We start from the raw sequence: 22,399 nt of genomic DNA on the forward strand, positions 1-22,399 counted from the left end.
CAAGTGCTTTGAGTATAAAGCAACAGACATATATTAAGTAATGTTAATAGTGTCATAATAAATTGGTTTACTTTTATACCTCCCTGCTGAGACTACTTATATATAATATGAATATCAATGCAGGTCAACTATGTTCTTTCAATTAAGATTTTTTGCACCACTTATTACATCACTTACATATGGTAAGCATAATAATATTCTGCAGTATTGTAACCATAATTAAACACAGACTTGAAGAAAAGGGGCCAAAAGCCAGAAATTTTATCATAATTTTATTAATTTCAGCTGAAAGTTGTCATAGCAGACAGGTTGTTTTGTAATTGTCAGTGCCAGTTCTTTTATACAATATATCATTGCCAATGTCAAGACTTCATAGTATCTACTGTACGTACTGTGTACACAACTACACGATTGCTATGAAAGTATTATACAGTACACAGTACTTGTGATCCTGTGTACTACACACTGGTACATAGTGCCTACATATGATAGACAGTATCAAATTACCTGTGTGTAGATCATGGGTACTATTCAATGGTAAACAGTGCCTACATAAATTATCATTATCAGTGGCAACAATACAGACACTATACATTATAGTACTGTATGTATTTAATTATACAGTAGTATAGTATGTAGATAGTGTTTATATCCTGGGTACTATACACTGGTAAACAGTGTCTAGATACTATAAGACAGAACCGGTACCAAGATCCACACCAGTACACTGTGCCTACATACTGTTAGACAGTACACAGTTCCTAGATCCTACCATGGAGGAAATATATATCCTCCATGATCCTACCGACTGCACAGTACCTGTGCTTTTGGATTACCTAGAAACAGTAAAATACTTAGATACAGTACATGGTTGAGCCTAGAAACTGGATACTCACAGTACCTTGATCCTGAATATCAGTATATGTACACAGTACCCAGACTAGCTGCTGAATATCAATATATAATGGTATTTTTACCAGCGAAGAGATTACGTATGTACAGTGTTGACGTATAAACGACGCTGGATACTTTTGTACTCTAGTCATGTATCTAGAATGTGGTTATCAATTCACTTCTGGTATATTATCCACTGTTAAGTACACATTGCATTTTTTGTAAACATCCCAAAATATTTTGTACATAAGACCAGCACCCTCAGGGGTTGCACATTGTAAACACAAGGGACTGTCTACCAAATTTATCTTAAAATCTATATAAGTAGGAGGCTGGAGGTTCAATTAACATCAATCAACTGCAAAAATTAACATAATGTTAATCAAATATTTATAGCCAACAATCGGTTGAGCAGAAGCAAAACCGATTATTTTATCAGTGAGCACTTTTCCTTCTTTTTTTTTAGTGAATCTACTCACTTATTTCTTCTTTCTATTTAGTTATATTTTTTTCAGATCCGTTCTTGTATATTTTGGGCACAATATAATAATGAAAGTGGGACTGCAATACAGTGAGTTCAACATTTTTTTTATTCTCAACCATTAATAAGCAAGTTGTAAATGTGGCTATAGCTCTGTCCTATGATCTGCCCATATGTGCAAATATCTCATGTTTGCCCATATATGAATATATGACATCATCACATGAGCAGACTACAGATATTTGCCCATATATGGGTATATGACATCATCATGCCCATATATGGGCAAATTAGAGATTTTTTTCACATAAAGATAAATGTGTTGAGAGCTTTACTTACTCTTTCCTTTGAGACTTTAAATACAATTTTTACCATCAGTGTTAGTGACGATGAATACAGTTTAAATTTTATTACAGTACTAGTATCACACATGCATATTTCAGAGGAAACTTCTTTATAAGCTACATATTATTTTTGGTGAAGTTGCATAAACATAATTTATGTAACCTGAATTTTTAAACTTAAAACCAAACTCTGTCATGTTCACAAATGTACCATATAGTAAAAAACACCATTAACTTCTTCAAAATATTTAAATGTAAGCTTCGGTTCATTTTGATTCCTATCTGAATTTACATGTTATATAGCGATGAGGGCGCTATTCAGCAAGGTGGATTCCAGATACTCCTAAACTACAATTACAGACTGATATGTTAACACATTCATTCGTGAAAAACTAAAGGCAACAATCATTTCAACACTGGATGGATAAACAAAGACAATTATGAAAAATTGATGAGTTTTTATGTTCAATTTGGTTTAGAATTACTATAAACAAAGTTGTTTTCCAATGAAAATCAGTAATTTTAAGAATATTTTGTTTATATTAAGATGCAATTATTACACTAGTTTCATCATCTTTCACAATGTATCAAAAATTTGACCTAACACTTATTTTTTTTTTGTACAGTTCTGTTTACAAATATTTCAAAAATGGATCAAAAAACCGGAAGCTGAGTGAACAAAACAGTAAAAATTATCTTCTTGGCAACAAAGAGAAATTAAAAAAATTTAGATATAATGTTCTTGCATTTAGAATGACTAGACCTACTAATTGACGGACATAAAATTTTGCAAAGCACTATATTACTAAATGTGTTGGGCTGATTTTTGTGACGTTCAAGTTAGGTACACGTGTATGAAGCAATGTGAAATCTGTCACTGATACTAATAGAATTATAGTCAACAACAATTGTTGAATTCATATCTAGAAAAAGAATCTATTTTTTAGTATTTACATTATTATTTTGTAGGTTTTGTGCTTCTTGTTGAGAAAGCCTCACTACAATGAATGCAAAATTTTGATGGTTACAGTTGAGGGCTTTAAACATTTTATGACCTTGAAATAAATTTTGAGAAAAAAAAACGTTTTACAGGAAAATCCAGTGGCAGCTCAGATGGTACAACAGACCAACTTGGAACAGGGGAGATAATATTTTTCTCCAAGTACTTTATATATTAAAATGTGTTGTTAATACATATTGCTAAACACTTCAAACATATGCTTAACAGCAATTTAAATGTGTAGATTTTTGTATAGGCCATGCTCACATGAACTGATTCTTGTATTTTGAACACCTTTAGAATTTACTTAGCATGCTCAAATTAACCCAACCATATATTTTGAACACCTGCAAATTTTAATTATTATAATATATGTATTTCTTTAACAATAATAATGAGGATAGCTCTTCTGTAACACGGAGCACGCTCGCATAAAATCATTCTTGTATTTTGAACACTAGATTATCACTGAGCATGCTCACAAAAACCAGTTGCTAGTATTTTGAACATCAGATTTTTAATAAGTATGCTTATACAAGAACCATATGCTTGTATTTCGAACACCTGCAAATTTTACTAAACATGCTCACAGGAGTATATGCTTACATTTAAACACCTGTTATTTTAACTGTAATCACCAATAAACATCTGCAAGTTTTTAAAGAATATTTGAAATAATCTATAGTAAAATAGTTCAAGGAAAACTACAAAATTATTATAAACTGACCATCACAATGTTTCCCAACATTGTGTGCTTTCCTCAGCTTCCAGAAAATCAAGAACCCTGTAGGTACTATAGAAAATAAAGGCATTGCAAAGGATGTTGCTGACACATTTTGAAAGGTGAAGATGCATTTATTGCACTCAAGGTCCATTAACCTATCTCTGCTTACAAAAATGTCAAACCAAAAAAAAAAAACAAAAAAAATTGGAAATTAAGAAATCGCAATGTAATGAAAACTTGGATCGGATACTTATACACACTACTTACAAGACGTGGTGATAACCACAAAAATATACCAACGCATACTGCTATACGGTGCCATTGACTAATTTAGGAGTGTTACTCGCTGATTCAGAGCTAGTCTCTTTTGCTTTGGCCTTATTTACTGCAGGTTTATTTTCTTGACTTGACACACCATTAACCTTTGATAAATTTGATTGTTTCTCCTCTTTTGGTTTTCTATCTTGCCTAGGAGGACGTGGATCCCGCTGCTGCCGAGGTCCGTTTGATATGTTTTTACCAGATGGCGGCTTGCTGTTGTTTTCGGTTACTGCTGGACTCGACTCTTCGGTCCTCTTACCCTCCATGGGTGGCTTCTCCGTACGCTTAAATGAGTCTTTACGGTTTGACCGATCATCGCGTCTTATTTTTCCATCACGAAAGCTATCACCACGGCCGTCTTCACGTTTGAAAGGAGCTCCGCCTCTTCGATCACGGTAATTATAGTTCTTAGACTTATTATCCTCTATTTCTTTGGGAGCTGGTGCCTCATCATGGCCACTAGAGGGAGGCACTCCATTGTTTTCTTCCTTCAAGTCTTGCATAGTATTTGAGTTACGATTCCTGTTATTATTCTTCCTCGGCCTCCTTTTTCGCCTTCCTCTTCCTGAATTATCTGAGTTAAATGAAATAATGTTTAATGATAAATTTTGGATACTCTTATTAAAGAAATTCAAAGGACCAAATTTTTGAGGAAAGAATAAACACAATGTAATTTTTATTTAACGTTTTCTTCAGTAGCTGTTAAATAGTTCTATATATATTCTTACATTGATGTTTCTAATTAGGACTAACATTCACTTGGCTCTGGTCTAAATGAAATTTGTTCAGCTAAATATTAGATTACATTAAAAACAGGATTTAAGTTCTTACCATCAGTATTTCTTGCATCCTCGTCAGCCGTTCGGTCTTCTAAGATCGTGTCTTCATCAGCATATTGGCGTCGATTCTCGTTATAGGTATTGCCATCATCCTCAGTCTCTGAGGGCAGTACTCGCTCACTACCACCACCTTTTAAAAGGGTAAGGAAATGTTTGAAATTGAGAAGGTATGTGTGTGAAAGCTCACCAATAGTAATCGATATCGCAATTGTCACCCGTTGCTATTGGGTGCTACAATCTTTATTATTACCGATTACCATGGAATCAAATCGCAACAAATCACAACAAATTCCACAGGCACTGATTGGCTGAGGTCATTCAACATAGCCCTAGCCACCTTAGTAGTAACGTTTGACCTCCTATTAGAATATAAAGTGTGATTTGTTCTGAATGCACACTTTGATTCCGATCGGGAGTAATCAGTTTTGCATTACCAACAATTACATAGCAACAGAGGGAAGTTTGAATATAACCAACTATCATGCAATTAAATATGACTTGAGCATTTCTTATACAAGTTTTATTCATTATTATTAATACCTGCAGTATATCTTCCACTGTCTTGAAAGGGGTACCGCCTGTAAGAGCCCCTTCCTCTACCTCGTCCTCTGCCTCGTCCCCTTGCCATTCCACCACCACCACCTCTTCCGCTATATGAGGATGAGTCACTATGGTTTACTTGATCGGCCCAATCGCCAGATTGAGAAATTCCAGTATCTTTTTCTGATCCACTGTATGCTGAATCTAACAGAAACCATATTAAATTACAAGAAACCAAATCATTTTTTGCAGCCAATTTTATGCCTTTTTTTAACCAACACACTTCATTAAATTATTTATGATGTAATAAGGGACTGTGAAGGTGGATATGCTTATTGGGTGATTTTAATTCAATGTGCTGGACCACTGAAACAGATGTAATAAATTAAAATTATGCATCTCATTTTTAGTATTTGTGTACTTACCGTATCTATCGTTATTGAATCTACCTCCTCGGGAAACACGCCCTCTACGACCACCTCTACCTCCGCCACCTCTGCTGGATGTGCTCTCCTCCGAAAAGTCGGAGCCATAACCCCTGTCTCCTTTCCTTTCTCTAGGGGGTGGGAAGTACGGTCCGGCAATGTATCCTGCACCAAGACTTCTTAGTTGTTCATCAATCTGAAGCTTTTCCAATCTAAGTTGTTCTACTTCCTAAAATAACATTAAAATTGCAAATATTTTTATTCATTTTATTTTTATTTTATTATATTTCACTTCATCCAACAGTGTAAATGCCAATAACAGGGAGCATAAATACAACACATTATAAATATTTAATATACAAATGAACTTTTTTTCCCATCATTATAGCAATATTTAATTCAATTATATATTTCTTCATATTTATTAATTAATATTCAGGTATAAAAAAAGTACAAATACCAGATATTTTTGTGGGTGAATGTGAACATTCAGAATTATGTTAAACATTATAAAATATAATAATACTATTTAGTCTAATACAAATACCAGATAAATTGTAACATTCAGAATTATGTTATTATATATCATAAAATATAATATTATTTAGTCTAATACTGTACATACTGCACATAATTTGATGAAAACCAATAAAATTTTTTTAGTACATTAAATTATTTTTGAATTTAGAAAATTATAGTATCAATGTATTCAGAAATAATTTTTATTTATTTTCAATATTTTAGAGATTGGCTTAAACAGCAAGATCAGGCTTTTACATCATTAATATTCTACTATGAATATCTTTATCATTATATTATTATCATCATTGTGATAATTAAACCAATCAAAATACAAGAAGAGATTATGACTGTACCGACCTTAAGATGTCCAACGTGGTATTCTAGTAGGACTTTGGCATTACCAATATTTTCTTTAGTACCAACGAACAGGAAGGGTACCGTAGTACAGTTGTCAGTACTTCCGCGTTCATTGTCTCCTTCTATTTTAATGCGTACTACACCAGACTTGTCAACAATTTCTTGTATAACTCGTCCATTTCTTCCAATTACTTTACCTAATGAAGAAAAAAATATTTAAAAGATAATCTAAATTTAACATCTAATGTTATAATAGAATTACAAATTCATTATTCCAACAAACTGAGGAAAAAACTAGAAAAAACTGTTTATAATATAATGCCGTGGCATTTCTGTAAAGGCTATCCCAGCTGTTGAACACAAAAAAAGCTGATTGCATGTCTCCATTAATATAGTATATAATTTTCGTAGAGATCAAAATGCTTCCAACACTGCATGCCAAATCTAAAACTAATCTTTAGTTTTGTAAAGCCACACATTCAAACCATACATTAGGCTTTTGCCGGGGGAAATGCTGGTAAGTGAATTTTTCTCAAAAGGTACAACACTCCAAAACAAATAAATACAGTAGAAAATCTTTATTACATTTACACTATACACAATCAACATTCCTGATGATGACATAATTAATGTTGAAATATTGAGTCCCAACACGATGGCGTGCATTTCAATACTTGCAGTATGTATTATACTTTCCCATCAACTACTGTACAATAAACTACACAAAGGTTGTAGGCAAATTACAACAAACAAGAGAAAGTGACTTAAATAGAATTAGTCTTACCTATTAGCTCTCTTGGCACTTCAAATTTATCTTGAATAAATTCTAATTTTGCCCTTGCAGCTTGAACTGCATCTTCAGTCTAAAAATTAGAAACAAGTTTCAGATTTGAACATTTTTTCCCATTACTATATTGAACTTTATTTTTTACAGATCTGTAGCTTGACTGAAACAGACCATTACCCTTAAAAAAAGGCACTAAGTTATTATCCACATTATTTATGTGAATTTTGTGTGTATTGCCCATATATAAACAGGACGTCATCACATCCATATATGGACGTGATGGAATCTAACAGCCATACATGGAATTTTGTCATATCTTACCCATATATGCCATTTCACTGGTATTTCTCACAGGGAATTTTATAGTGTGTATTGTACATATAAATGTGCATTGGTCAAACAAATAAATGAATGAGAGCTTTATACTTACATCACCAAATATTCTAAAGGTACAGGTATGTTCATCAAGGTCTATTCTCTTAACGCCCGACATGTTGCGTGCTTCGGTGATGTTGACTCCGTGAGCTCCAATTGCGAGTCCCATCAAGTCCTCGGAAACAACAAACTCTTCCATACAACTTTCTGTTTGTTGCTTAGTGACCTATTTAAATAAATCAAGAAAACATTCAAACATTTTAATTTAAACCTTGTAAATGACATTACATATGGCATTTTTTGTTATTTCAAACAAGAAAGTAGATGCAGATTTTAACATCAGGGAACAAGCCCACTCCAACAGAGGGAAAAAAAAGGATGACCAAATATCAATTACATTAATAAACTGAAAAGACAACATAGAAAACACTAGAGAGATAAAAAATTAGGAAGGTGTAACAAACCTCAAGTTGTTGGGCAGCTTCCTCGGTACGTTGCATTAACATTATCTTTGTACGTAGACTACGGAAATGCATCTCACTTAGAAGCTCTGCTTTCCTAACTGACTGGATTGAATAACCCTGTGGGAGATTTGAACAAATGCTTAAGCACTTATATATGTTAGACATACTTTTAAACAATTCTTTTGAAAACAAAGATTAGTACTTACAATGACGACAAGAGATTCTGTTTTATCATCGTAATGTACAGACATCACTCCAGATGACTTGACTAACTCTCGATGATGTTGATCATTTTCAGAGCTGAATGAACGAAAACAAATATAACATTTATCATAAGGAAAATAATTTCTATTCTGTCTAGCTAATCTCTATGTGAAATATGGAAACATGACATATATATATTAGTCTTTGAAAAGAGAAATTTATGCCTTTGGTTTTTTAGTACAACATAGTGCGTGAACATGTTCAAGAAAGCTATAATAGAGATATATATAAGAATGTCAAAGGCCAATAATTTATGGCCATAGAAAAATCGCTTAAACTTAAATTAAATTGAAAAGTCACTTACTATGAACGCAGGTCTTGTGGTACACTTATAGTTGCTTTATTGAATGTGTTGCTGGAGATGGGTGGACTGTGGGTGGAAAGACAGCAAATATATGAAGTACTATCAGTGTATGCAGACTGTTTTCAACATTTTTATGATCATTTTCAGTATCGTCGTGTCAACATTATCGTCATCACCACCGTCATCATCATCATGTATTATCATCACTTTTTTCATTGTCTCTATTACCATCATCATCATCATCATTGTCGATGCTGTCATAATCACCACTGTCAGACATCATTGCAGTCATTATCATCATCATGGCAGTCATCATCATAATTATTGTCATCATCATTGCTATCATAATCATCATTGCTGTTACAGTCATCAGCATCATTGTTGTGATAATTAACTTAGCTGCCGTCAATATAATCATCATAGTAGCCATATTCAATATTGTTGTTACCATTAAAACACATAATCTTTATTGTATCACTGTACCCATCATTTTCATCCACTAAATGAAAAGAAAAAAAATAATGTGAAAGTACTTACTTTTTATTCTTGGGTCTCAACCGATCTTTCTGCACAATTTCATTGTAAGTATTGTCCCATCCAACATACTCAATAACATAAAACTGAAAAAAAAAAAATGTTCAGCTTTATCCACTCTATCAAATTATATGTGACAAATAACTGTGATATGCCCATATTTGAAGGTACTGTAATACGACATTATCATGTTCATATATAGGCACATTACACAAATTTGTCACATAAAATATGAGTGTAGACACAGCTTAAGTCATTTCAAACATAGTCAGTACGTTTGTATAAAAGGAATAGTTCTCAAATAAAAATTACAACAAAAAATATTTTCCTGCTTTCCTTCTGATCCGATGTCCTGGGTTCAAATCCTGCAAAGGATTTTTTACTCTCTACTACAAAGCAATATCATGTACTGTAATAAAGTTAGTTTTCAAAACATTTAATTTTATGAAATTAAATATTTGAAAGAGCACTTGGATACAGTATCAGTTGACCATTTGGGCTAAGGTGGAAGAGTATCTTAAGTCATTTCATCCACTAGCAGATTGCTTATTACATACATTATAGCAGGGATGGGCATAAAATTTGTCGGAGGGCCAAAGTGAATTTTTGATTTAACATCGAGGGCCGCACCCAATTCGTGTTTCCAGTGAGCTTCCAAAACCCTCCAAGCACTGCTTTTACATCACTTTTTTCTCAGTTTTAATGTTACTTTTTACATATGATTGGTGTCGGGCTTTAAAAAAACAAGGTGATTTCTGCCAATTTTGATTGGCGGGCCGCAAGCATAGGGTTTTTAATTCATTGTCGCGGGCCGCAAGTAAATCGCTGATGGGGCCGTGTGCGGCCTACCTGTGCATTATAGGAAGAAACCCTGTAATACCTAATCATATGCCAAGATTTGAACCCAGGAATTGTAAAGGAAGGGCATCTCAACCACCAAGCCTCCAAGAATTTATTCTGTGTGCTGATGTGAAATTGTCTGGCGACATCGCAAACTAAAAATGCCCAGTTGCTGAGGGATTAAGTGTTTATTACATACCTCTCCCTTAGCATCTTGCACCTTGGCACTCCACCATCCACATGGTTCACCTTCGCAAGATCGTGAGTAAACCTAGAGAAACAAAAATAGAAACTAAATTTAGAAATAATGATGATGGATCTTTCATGGAAAAAAATAGCTGTTGATGGATTTAGTATGTTGGAGGCAATGAAATCAAAAGATTAGTAATTTAATTGTCCTCTTTGAATGATTTAAGATGATTTTAAAATGGTTTCTCACAACTGACATTTCCAAATCAACTTTTGCTTAAGCCAAACAACAAATAATTTCTTCGTAATAATAAATAATTTACACGTTCTTGGAATAGCGACCTACTGTACATATAGGCTTATACTTCAGGGCACTGTTATTACATAACAAGAATACAATACAATACATCTCAATTTAATAGATCAATCAATCAATTCCTGAAGGTCAAGGAATACATAGATAGTCATTACTGTAAAAAAAAACACACACACACACTACACAGTAGTAGGCAACCCTGTAGGCCAGGCCCAGACATAAACAGATACGAGTCATACCAGATGTTTACATTTTAGCAGATTTCCCAGGTGTATGCCCATATATAGTTATTATGTACCTTGTAGTCATGATGTGATGTCATCATGACCATATTTAGGCACATCACATGTTTTTGTTTTTGTCACACATTTTTATTTTGATAATCTGGACAGATCTTAAGATTTAAAAAAAAAAAAAGAAGGTAAATGACAAGACATCCATTTGGCCTTACCTCAACTTCATCATTGGTATGGAGGTCTCCAAAGTCATCATTTCTTTCAGGGGGAATACGCACATTTGCAAAGGGTACTCGACGGGGTGGAGTCCAACTGATTAAAGATGTAGATTTACATAAATTAAAAATATAAAGTAAGAATTAATAAAATCATTATTAATAATTATTAAAATACTAGGTGTGTAGAAGAGTAGAACTTTTTCTAACCATATGTCCAATTATTGGGTAATGAAAAAGAAGTTGATGACATATAATATAACAGTTAAATAATAATATCAATATTTGACAGTGTGAAATTAATATGTAGTGTGTGAAAATGGATAGAGAATTACTTGGCTTACTCACTCGTTTTCAAATGCAACAGTTACTCCATCATCATGGAGATCTCGAAGGAATCCCTAACAAAAGAGAGATAAAATCATTATTAAACAGTATTAAATCAATTAACTAATTATTATAAATGTTTTATTTTATAAACCTCCTTAAATAACTTGAGTCTCAAAGCACTCAATATTAATACCCTGGTAATTGGCTTCATAAATTGGCTAGCTGGCACAAAGCGCAGCCTCCACTAGCACCTGGGGTGTGTGTACCTAATCAATGGCCGCATTCAATGCGGCCAGATGGTGCAATACAGTCAACAGCATATTTAACATATCACTCAAAAAAATAAACCTATCATCTTTATACCAGTGGTAAACATTAGGATGTGCAATGAGTTTATGTACAATTAGTATGAATGTCATTCCAAACATTGACAAGGTCATTTTATTTAAAGTTTCACTTTTATTTAAGCATCATCCGAATTAATACATAATACAAAGAGACAAACTTATTGCATATAGTACAGTAGATTGGAAGGCAAGCATATCACCTAGTACTAAAGCTATCTATTATTTCCCAATCCAAAAAAGCTTCTGACAACTCTGAAAATACCCTTAACCCAGAGACATCTCTATTCCCAACATTGAACAAATCTGTTAAACCATTGTCCACGTCAAGCACATTGTAGAATGACCTTTCCTTAGTGTCAGACCTACATTACTGTATATTTCATGTGCAATGATATAGTGTTTTGAGTTTTGTGATTGTAATCTTTCATACCAGCATCTATCAATTTTGAAATTCATATGAATATCTAAAACATAAATAATTTCTATGACAGAAAAAAAGTTTCTAAACAATCAAATAATTGACCTATTTATAGGTAATTGCATACACAAGATCAAAGTTCTCTTCCTAATCACTGACAAAAACTTCCAAATTCACCTCTTATCACAAACAGATATAATATGTTATGAAATGCTGATAAACCTCTACACTTTGGGATCCTTGATGCTTAAAAGGCACATTGTGGATGAACTTTTTTTTTTTATATAATGTTGTACAAAAGGGACAAACATTTCACCTCAGTTTACAATTACATTTAAAGCTAGGTATCTTATTATCCATTCCAAAGATTTATGTCAAACAACCATTTAGTGTAAACATAGTCGGAAAAGTTTTCCTCTAGAGATTAGTATTAAAAATGCAGAAGTTGTAATGAGGCTGCAAGTCAAATCGTATCCACATCTCCATTACTCAGATCAGATCAAGTTGCTGGCAGCCAAATTCCAGCCATACTTTCTAAAAAGGGAACTCGTCATCAACTATTTTGATTGTAATTATTTCAATGATGATGATGATTCTCAATGGACATGATAGAAGAATTTTTATTCTACTTATTCGTGGGTTTCTCCAGACAAGATAAATTGGCATACTGGAGGTTGATCTAATACCAGAGATATTCACAAAATGATAAAATTTTTAATAACATAATCTGCACAAAAACTTTAATTAAATTTATAGAGCCATCACAAGATATATTTACTCAAAAAATTTTCCCTAATTTGTAATTAGGAAATAAAATTAAGGAAATAATTAACTTGCCCAGTAGGATCTCAGATGATTTATATTCTGGCATTACTATGTATTCTGGAACTATATTTTCACTATCAGCGTTGGGCAACCCGGCTCTTATTTTCATAAAATAGCGCCAAGTTTATTGAGTCTTCGTTTAATCCCCATTTCTTCCCCCTTAATTATGTACTGTAATATTTTGATTATAATTATTTCTGTAGGATGATAATGAAGATGATTGTCAATGGACACCTTGAAAAAATTATATTCCACTTATTTGTGGATTTCTCTAGAGAGTGTGCTTAGTTTCTTGGGTCTTTAATCCCATTTCTTCCCCTTAATGATTACTATAATTATGTGCATGTAGACCTTGTAAAAATGAATTTGATAGGTAGCTTATTATACTGTGGCTTCTACAATACTACACATTTCAAACTGAGACTTGTACAAAGTGTATTGTACAGTAGGTTGAAATAGCCCTACAGTATATTGTTTAGTATTATTTAGTGACTATTGTATTTCCTTACTGTAAAAGAAAATATTCACCACTGTCACTAAACAAATCATAGAACTCCAAAATTATAATTGTTAAGTAAAAAAAAAACTCATTTTATATCAAACATGCATAGCCTGTGTACCCATTGGAACTGACAAGCCTAAAGTGGTTTATTATATGCTTGGTAACACTTGAGTGAGCTTAGACCAAACCATGGAAATCATACACAATTCTGCCACCTCTATAGACAGTATGCACTGTATGCACACAACCTACTTTACAGTACATAGTCCTTTTTTTTTTATATCTACAAGGAAACTTGGATCAGACCCGACAGGCATAATGCAGCGCTTACCTGCCCCAGTCAGTTCATCAGAAGACAATCCCCTGCCATTTTTTGAATACTATTTGTCTTGCTAATTATTATGCACACGAGATCAACCTACTAATCAGACTATCCATAGCTATATTAACATGATCATAATAAAACAGCATGGCTTAGACGGAATGCAATGGTTTATTTATACTACAAAGTCTATACTTAATGAACTGTACACATACCATGAACACTAACATGGTATTATTAATTGTAGAGCTTGATATCAGTCTTGTAATGTATGTATAATATCACATAGAGAAATAACTATTGCAGGGTTCAAATTTCCGACAGCAACTGCTCAAGAAAGGGCCTTATATACAGTACCGCCACGAAATACTGCACTTTTACCTACGCGCAGGCTTCGTAGATACGTACATTGTAGCATGATATAAACAATCTAACCTGCTCGCAGGCTTCGTAGATACATCGTAGCCTGATATAAACAATCTAAGCAAGGCTAGGCAAAGCGAACCTACGAAGCAAGAGCATGTTGTTTATTTGTATGTGCAGAAAGACTGCTGTAGCTTACTGGAATAAACAATGTATTGTTTGATAATTTGTGAATGACAAACAGTTTAGACCGTTAATTTAAAGTATGGAGCTGTTTTTCAATAAGAAAAACGTACACTTGACTTCTCCTCTTCCACTCGCTGTCCACGACAGGAACTTGTTTGTACTGCTGTATTATTTTTTTTAATTAATTAGCTTAGGACTAGCTTATTTTTTATTTACAATTATTTTACCTCATTTAAATGTCAAAAAATGATGTCCTCAATGACAATACACACATGTGAAAAGATTGTTCATCAAATAATATTTTGTAATCTTGACTTAGTAAGATAAATAATAAATATAAAGGAGAATTAACGTCCGCTGGTTGTAAAATTACCGAATGTCACATGGAAAACCCAATGGAAAATAAAACTTAGCCAGCATTAGACGTCAGAGTGCGCGCCAATCAGAACAAAGTAAAGTGTGTTAAAGGTTAACCGCGTGGCAAATGTTGAAAAGCTGTGATCAACAGTGAGTAAAACACGGACTAAATGCGGTCTAGCATGACTAGCCTTAATTCGGCAAGGTAGTGATTTCTATACTTCCATTTAGTATTGGATCGCTTTGCAGGTTGTTCTGCTTCAAATTTCGGTAAACAATAAACAACGTGATCTGTAGAAATCGTAATAATTTGTACATGATTTGTCATCAGTATTATTTAAAAGAAGAAAATTCCTACTACCAGAACAATAATATCAGATCAAAATTCTCCGAATGTTCACCAGTATAACTACTGTCTGCTCTCCTCCTCTATAGGGGAAAATGTAGGCTGTACGTAAGCCTCAATGACATCGAAATTCGAACATACTGAATGCCAACTAGGTTACCCAGCTAGCGAACTAAACACAGTTTTAAAACATGATCGATTTAATAATAAGGTAGGATATAACAAAATAATAAAGTTCTAACATTGTTTATTAGTAAATTGCAACATTGCTTACGTGTTGAAAGCTGGTAAACTATATTTCAATATTGTTTGTACGCATTGTTTATCAGCACGACGATCCAGCCTATGATCACTACAAAGCTAATTAAAATAACAATGACCTTCGTAGTGGTTCGTAGCTACGTTCAAAACGTACCTACGAGCAGATTACGAGAGGTTACGCGCAGATACAAAGCGATAATTTGTGTCTGTACTGTATAATGCAATGGATCGATAGCAAGCTTTTAACTGTCGTCAAGTTGCTTAACCCACGCTAGGCCTAGCACAGATTTTACCCTTTAAAAACAATAAAAGCTGTTGATTGTTGCTGTAGAAGAATAAATTGCTGTAGTAAAGCCAGACCCCACAGCAACTATTTGCTGATGGATCATTTTGAGGAAATTCGAACCTTATATTGGTTTGTCAACACATAGGTTGCATCTCTCCTACAAACACTTAAAGATTGAAAATGAAAGGATATGTTTTCCAAAATAATCATTTTCCCCAACATTACAGATTAAAAATGACATGATAATTATTAGAGTAATTATCAATTTGCTGAATTTATTGAACATCTGTACAGTGCTATCTACCTCATCTTTATTCCTTATTTTCTGTGTAATCCAATTTATTATGAAAATTTACTCAATAATAATTTTAAAGATTAAAGTACATAAAAAAACAGATACCATCATACGCATGAGTGGACTTGAATAGCGTAGTGGTGAAGATGCTTGCTTTTCAATACCTACAGTAGGTCTTGGGTTCAAGCCATGTCACTACAGGTTCCACTCACAAAGCCTCATAAAGACCCTTACCCACACTAACACATTGAAGAACCATGGGACATTGGAAAAAACAAGCCCCGAAGAGACCCATTGTTTTTTTCTCACCATTGGAAAGTTTTATGTGGATCTGTGAGCTACAGTGATTTAATTGCTTTTGTTAATCCTCGCTTCCTTAGATTTACTGTACAGTTTTATTCTGTATTGTGAATTTTTTTTTTTTTTTCTAAGTTTTATTTTATTGTATGTACAAATTATATTGTGATTTTTATAAAAGGCTATTATATTATAAAGAATTAATAAATGAACCTGGGTACAACTTGTTACTCATTGCAAAATAATGACAGTGTAAATATAGATTTACAAAGCCTCACTCCATCACACCATGACTATATATAGGCACATCATGACTATATATAGGCACATCATGACTATATATAGGCACATCATGACTATATATAGGCGTACAGAACTTTTTTTTTTGTGGTCAAATAAAATTTGATAATCTGGACAGGGCTCTAGAAGTTTCAGAAAAATTACAAGTGAAAAAATAGGGTGATGCTTACTTTGTAAAATACGATTCTGTGGAGTTGTGTGCACAGGAAGCTACTGTACTGTATATGGTGTATTATATAAACACCACTTTATGGCTCCTACAGTGTGTACAGTAGTCACAGACGACATCCTTACGCAATTCAGCAAAATCAGGTTCTGAGTTGCTGTGTGGGTTAACCTCCTACATACTGTACCTTCACCTTTGATCATTTTTAATTACTATGTAATTTTTGTAAAGCAATATGAGTTTTGCCCCATCAGACTACCATCAAAGTATCAAATAGATAACTTCACAATCCCAGAGTGTTGGGGTCACTTCCCTTCAGATAATGATTTTTGTTCTCACCATTATTAAAAAAAAAAAAAACTGGCTGACGTGTAGCATTATAAAAACAAAAAATCGGGATTGGCAATGGCAAATGGAAGGAGAGATGTCCAAGTGGGGAAATATGGGCCAAACAAGGAATTAGAAGGGATGTGCACATTGGAGGCATTAATGGCAACATGCGAGGAGAGGGGAAAGTGGAATGGATGGGCAAGTGGGAAGAAATAACAAGTGGGAAGATAATTGACAAGTAGGAGGAAGTACAGAGATGTGTAAGTAGGAAGAGTTAGGCAACTGGAAGGAAGGATAGGTACAGGGAAGGTGTAGCAAATTGAAAGGATGGGCAAATAGGGAGCTGGGAAAGAGAGAAGTTGATTAGATGTAAATTACTGTAGATAAGTTAGGAAAGAACAAGTGGGAAAAATGCAAAGGAACAAAAGGATGTGCAACTGGGAGAGCAAGATGAGATCCAAGCCTGTAGCAGACAGGGAATATGGTAAGATCCAAGACTAGAGGACAGGATATGGCGAGATCCAAGCCAAGGGGACAGGGAATATGGCGAGATCAAAGCCTAGGGAAGAAGTGATATGGCGAGATCCAGCCTATGCAACAGGGAATATGGTAAGATCCAAGCCTAGGGGACAGGGGATATAGCGAGATCAAAGCCTAGGGAACAAGGGATATGGCGAGATCCAGCCTATGCAAAAGGCAATATGGCAAGATCCAAGCCTGGGGCAGAGGATGTGGTGAGATCCAAGTCTATGGGACCGGGAATATGGCGCGATCCAAGCCTAGGGGACAGGGGATATGTCGAGATCCAAGCCAAGGGGACAGGGGATATGGTAGAGAGAAGTAGGCAAGAGTCTGCACACAGGGTGGTACACTGGATATTCTGAGATGCATCGACAAAGGAGATGTAGACAGACGAGTAAGAAATAAAACGCGCAATTAGGAAAAGAAGATGGAAGTGTGACAGAGGGGATGTGCTAATGAGGCAGGGGGATGCGAGGGAAAAGTTCATCAATTACCATGTTGATGTATTGATTTATTAAAATAATGCTGCTCTGGCCTACTTTTTTTTCCATCACACCTGAAACATACTTGCACGGTCACACCTAACATTTGGTGTGTAACTCACATGACCGCAATTCCAATTTAAACTGGACCAAAAATAGCCTAGTTGCACACAAATTACACCAGAACATCGAACCGTGCATGCAGTCGGGGAAAAAAATATAAAAATTGCTTAAATATCACCCTTCAGGACTTGCTGGAATTTTGTTTATTTTGTTCATAAAGTGTTTTAATATTTCTGTTGTTCTTGCATACATTAGGCTTAGATAGGAGCCCTAGTCTGGGGCTGGCCTCCTGGCCTAGGCCTAGCTAAAGTGGGTTATATTTGAATTGAATATTTATGAATTCATTTGTTTTTCATTACATTAATTACCTCTTTTGCTAGCCTAGTGCCTAGGCCTAGTCAGGTCTAGCTTAGGCTTATTAGTATATTAGCCAATTTTTCATTTAATTTAATTAGACTATGCTATATGTATGATTTGTAAAAGGTGAAAGTAAAAGTGACCGTAGCCATCCCTGCTGCTGTTGCTAAGCCAAACTTTCCAGCATAGCATACACAGGTTTAAGGCTTAGGAAGAATCAAAATAGCTAGCCCATTGACATGAGGAGGCGCGCCAATGTTACAAATAAAACACAAAGATCGAGTAAAGTGCAGATAAATGTGAATTTACTTATAAATAATTTGCATGGCTACACATGACACACATAAATGTATTATTTTCGTGAAATTTAAGTACCCAAAAAGGTCTAAAATTAAACAATACCACCAAACGAGACCCTGCTAAATCCCGACGAAGGCACACTTCGGACGACCCACAGAGGTGCACGTTTCGCACATCATCGGCCTTCGTAAACCAAGAGCATAAAAATCTCCAAAAGCAAAAAAGTATTTAATGTTCTAATTACCCCAGAAGTTAACAACGTTCTAGTGTTTCAAATGTGTATTTAATGAATTCGAAAAATGAAACATTTTGTCACAAATACCTTGTAATAAGCTCCGTTAACTCCACAAATTTCAACTGCAGGGTTGTCCATCTTGGAAACGTAATGAATTGTGGGAAACGGAGTAGAAAAAAGTCTTTGGCGTTCAGCCGCTAGAAATCGTTGAAATGCCGGAGCAAAGCATCATCAAAATTCGCGGCTCATCTTCTTCAATTTCAAACATGGGCATAAATAGATTACAATAATTAAAATATTAGTAAATATGGTCTAAAGAAATAATTATCTACAATTTGTAATGAAAAGAAACAATTTTAGTTATGAGCAAATTATGCAAAAGTCTGGGAATTTACAAGTTAAACTGGGGAATTCCCAATTCAGTGAAATTATAAAACCACTTGCTCGTGCCGTGCGTCATTTTCATTGAATGACTGAGAAAACGTAGACCTCGTCATGCACTTACCGGTATTCCAAACATATGATTTTAAAGGGTGTTTCAGAAATATGGCCTATTAAATACGCCTAGATGGGGATGGGGAAATATGTTGGAGAGGGGAAATAAACAAATTGCTTCCTGGAAGTGGGGAAAATAATGAATTTAATGACTCAGTCATGACAGGCCAATAAAAAAAAAAGCTTCCATCAATTCCTTTTATCATACAATGTCAATATTTAGCTCATTTTTTCAGTAACTATGCATAATATTTTGTTAAGGTATTATTTAAAATATAATCCCAAGACAAACAAAAAAAATTGCAGTAAAAACCAAATTCATCTTCAGCAACGAAGCAAATCCACCAGAATCTTAGATTATTTCGTATTATTGTTTTTAAAAAAAGATATACAGATTTCTATACAGTAAACATCACTATTAGTATAGACCATGATTCTTGACTTTAAAAAATAATCAAAATTTGAAATCTCCATAGCGACTGTTATTATTGAATAGACTGTGTGTCTGTCTTTTAATGCAATTAGGCCTAAGGATACAGTTTATAATACTATAGTGAATAATTGTGTTATAATTCTCTATGAATTATATATAATGTGAGCATTTAGAATAAAATTACAAGGCTAATGAAAATTTCACTGCAAATAGGCTATTCTTTGTTTCCATTACAACTTAGCAAAGTTGCTTAATTTCATTTATTTTTCAGATTATTGAATTAAAATCTTCAGTTTTACAACTGTTTTTGTGTATTGAAATTCGTACCTTTTATTCGAATGAAATTCAAGCGACCCATATAAAATATATTGATTTATAAATGCCTATGTTTTCTATGAGAATTTGTGTAGGGCCTATATGCAGGTCCCACGACGAACCGAAATACAGCACAATTTGTCTATAAAAACAAAGTAAATCACAGAGTTTTCATCTTGTAGAAAGTCAGATGTCACTATACGTTATTCAAGTAATGAATAACTAAATATCATTTTGTTGAAAGTACAGAGGACTAAATTACGGTTGCAAAATATCAGAATTTCATCTTTTTTGTTATAGGCGGGTATTTGAAATAGCCGCCATAGTAGAAGTAAGTAATTTGACACGCAACTTTTTAAAAAATTTACTTATAAAAGGCATTTTGCCCGTTTTTACCCTTTGGTATTAAAATGCACAACTGGATCTCTTAAAGCTGCTATATATAGGGAGTTTTTGCAAGCTTACAAAAACGATAACGAATATACGGTTACGTCATGAAATGTTTAGACAAACCTTCCCCCACATTAAAATATCTGTCACACGAGGCGATTGATGCATTTTGCATGAATCAAGGATCATTCAACTCGTACAATATATTGTCAAGAATGTTTTGGCACTGACTAACGATAGTGATAATGACGTATTCGTATTTGTTTCGTTTTCGTAATGTTGCGAGATCTCCCTAATGAATAAGCTGTCAGTACTGCAACGCTTATAGGTCCAATGTAATAACGGAGGAGGAGGGTGATCTATGTCTATTGACACCAATATTATGTTTTATTTTCTTTTTTCAAATTAAGTTGTATTGTCGCCTGAAAAGCAGCAAAATAAGAACCATAAAAATAAATCTTTTAATGAAATTGCTCATTTTGAATTAGCATAAGCATTATCAACTTGATCATAACAATAGTAGTATAAAAATGTTTACCCATAACTTTATTTCATGTCAATTTTTTCTCCAAAAACATGCAAAAACAACAGGCAAGAACAGAACGGCATGAGAAACAAACTAAATCACCTGGTTTCTCTGAACACATTAAAAATACGACAAATAGCAACAATAAAGATAAAATATATCATTATATATATTTATATAGGCCTATATATAAGGATAACAATGTAATGATTGAAAACAAGCTTCCATTCCCTTTAAGTGTCTTTGTGATTTTTATCATTTCGTGTCTTTTTAGAGAGGCTGCAAGGGGCGACCATCTCGGCACATCAAAGGTTATAACTCTGGCATCGACATTCTAGGCGCACGTGCGTCCCTACACGCTGAACGTCACAGCAACCAGACCATAAACCGTCAGCGTACGTGACGAATTACTCACGCGCGTGTTAGTTGCCATGATAATCGCGCGTCCTGCGGTGATTACAAAGACCAAATGATATTTTGCACTAACATTAGACTGAAATTATATTCTTCATTTCAACATTAATTTTACCAAAATTGTGGTGAATTGTCGTTCATGAAACTCACTTTGCAGAAAAAATTAATAAATGTTCTGTATATACTCAAATGTTTGTTTTCGGCACCTTATGCCAACATTGTCAAAATGACAGGTTAATGTTACATAAGAACATGAAATTTTATAAAATTCGTAAATTTTAAATTGCTATAACTTTTCATTTTCTTGGTCAATTTTCAGAAATCAAATTGCAGTTTATAGACGCAATTAACAAGCTCGCGGTCAAAAAAAATCAGATGTAACAGACATTGCGGAGTACTCAAAATTAATAAAATTAAAACTAACACCATAAAACGAATGGCACGCATAGACTAATAATTGACGACTGTACTCGCAACTTATGAGGGCGTAGGCCTATCATTTTTTTTTTATGAGATGCCAGGCCCGTAGCTAGGTTCTTCCAGGGGGTCGGCGAACCCCAACTAGAGGATATGTTTGTGCCTTATGGGTCTATGTATAAAAGGGTGAGTCTGCAGCGCATTTGTTCGGTTGCAGGACTTGTCCAGGAAATTTGAGGGGGGGGGGGGTTCGGAGAAAAAAGGAGGGTTTGCTAGAAAAGGGGGTTCTCCCGAACCATAAAAAACCCCACTGGGTACGGGCCTGGATGGCTGGTTTCATACCCATGCTTCCGTGGGGTTAAACGATCAACTTGATAGGAAGGAGTCGCAGGTTTGAGCTAAAGCAGATTTTAGACAATAAGGAACTTTCAAATAAGCAATTTTGGACCCTAAGTGTCAAAATAGAACGTTATTTATTTATTTGTTTAAATAAGGCCCCATAAAAAAATATTAGTTTATCACCCTATCAAAGAATAAAAACTGATGAG

At 34.2% G+C, this 22,399-nt stretch overlaps 1 protein-coding gene across 1 annotated transcript; it reads right to left on the bottom strand.

The window, feature by feature from the left end:
• Positions 1 to 259: 259 nt before the first annotated feature.
• Positions 260 to 19,069, bottom strand: LOC117121200 (fragile X mental retardation syndrome-related protein 1-like). Its single transcript, XM_033266316.1, has 15 exons — positions 18,949 to 19,069; positions 11,320 to 11,372; positions 10,972 to 11,068; positions 10,215 to 10,286; positions 9,179 to 9,261; positions 8,642 to 8,707; positions 8,280 to 8,373; positions 8,074 to 8,190; positions 7,665 to 7,835; positions 7,232 to 7,310; positions 6,448 to 6,644; positions 5,569 to 5,797; positions 5,144 to 5,347; positions 4,596 to 4,733; positions 260 to 4,338 (listed from the first exon to the last, which is right to left on the bottom strand). Exons 1-15 carry the CDS (start codon positions 18,997 to 18,999, stop codon positions 3,752 to 3,754), a joined length of 2,238 nt encoding a protein of 745 aa, XP_033122207.1. The 5' UTR covers positions 19,000 to 19,069; the 3' UTR covers positions 260 to 3,751.
• Positions 19,070 to 22,399: the final 3,330 nt, after the last annotated feature.

Source organism: Anneissia japonica, unplaced genomic scaffold (genome assembly GCF_011630105.1).
Source record: "Anneissia japonica isolate Jap-2015-1 unplaced genomic scaffold, ASM1163010v1 scaffold993_len1110182_cov180, whole genome shotgun sequence".
NCBI classification, from domain to species: Eukaryota; Metazoa; Echinodermata; class Crinoidea; order Comatulida; family Comatulidae; genus Anneissia; species Anneissia japonica.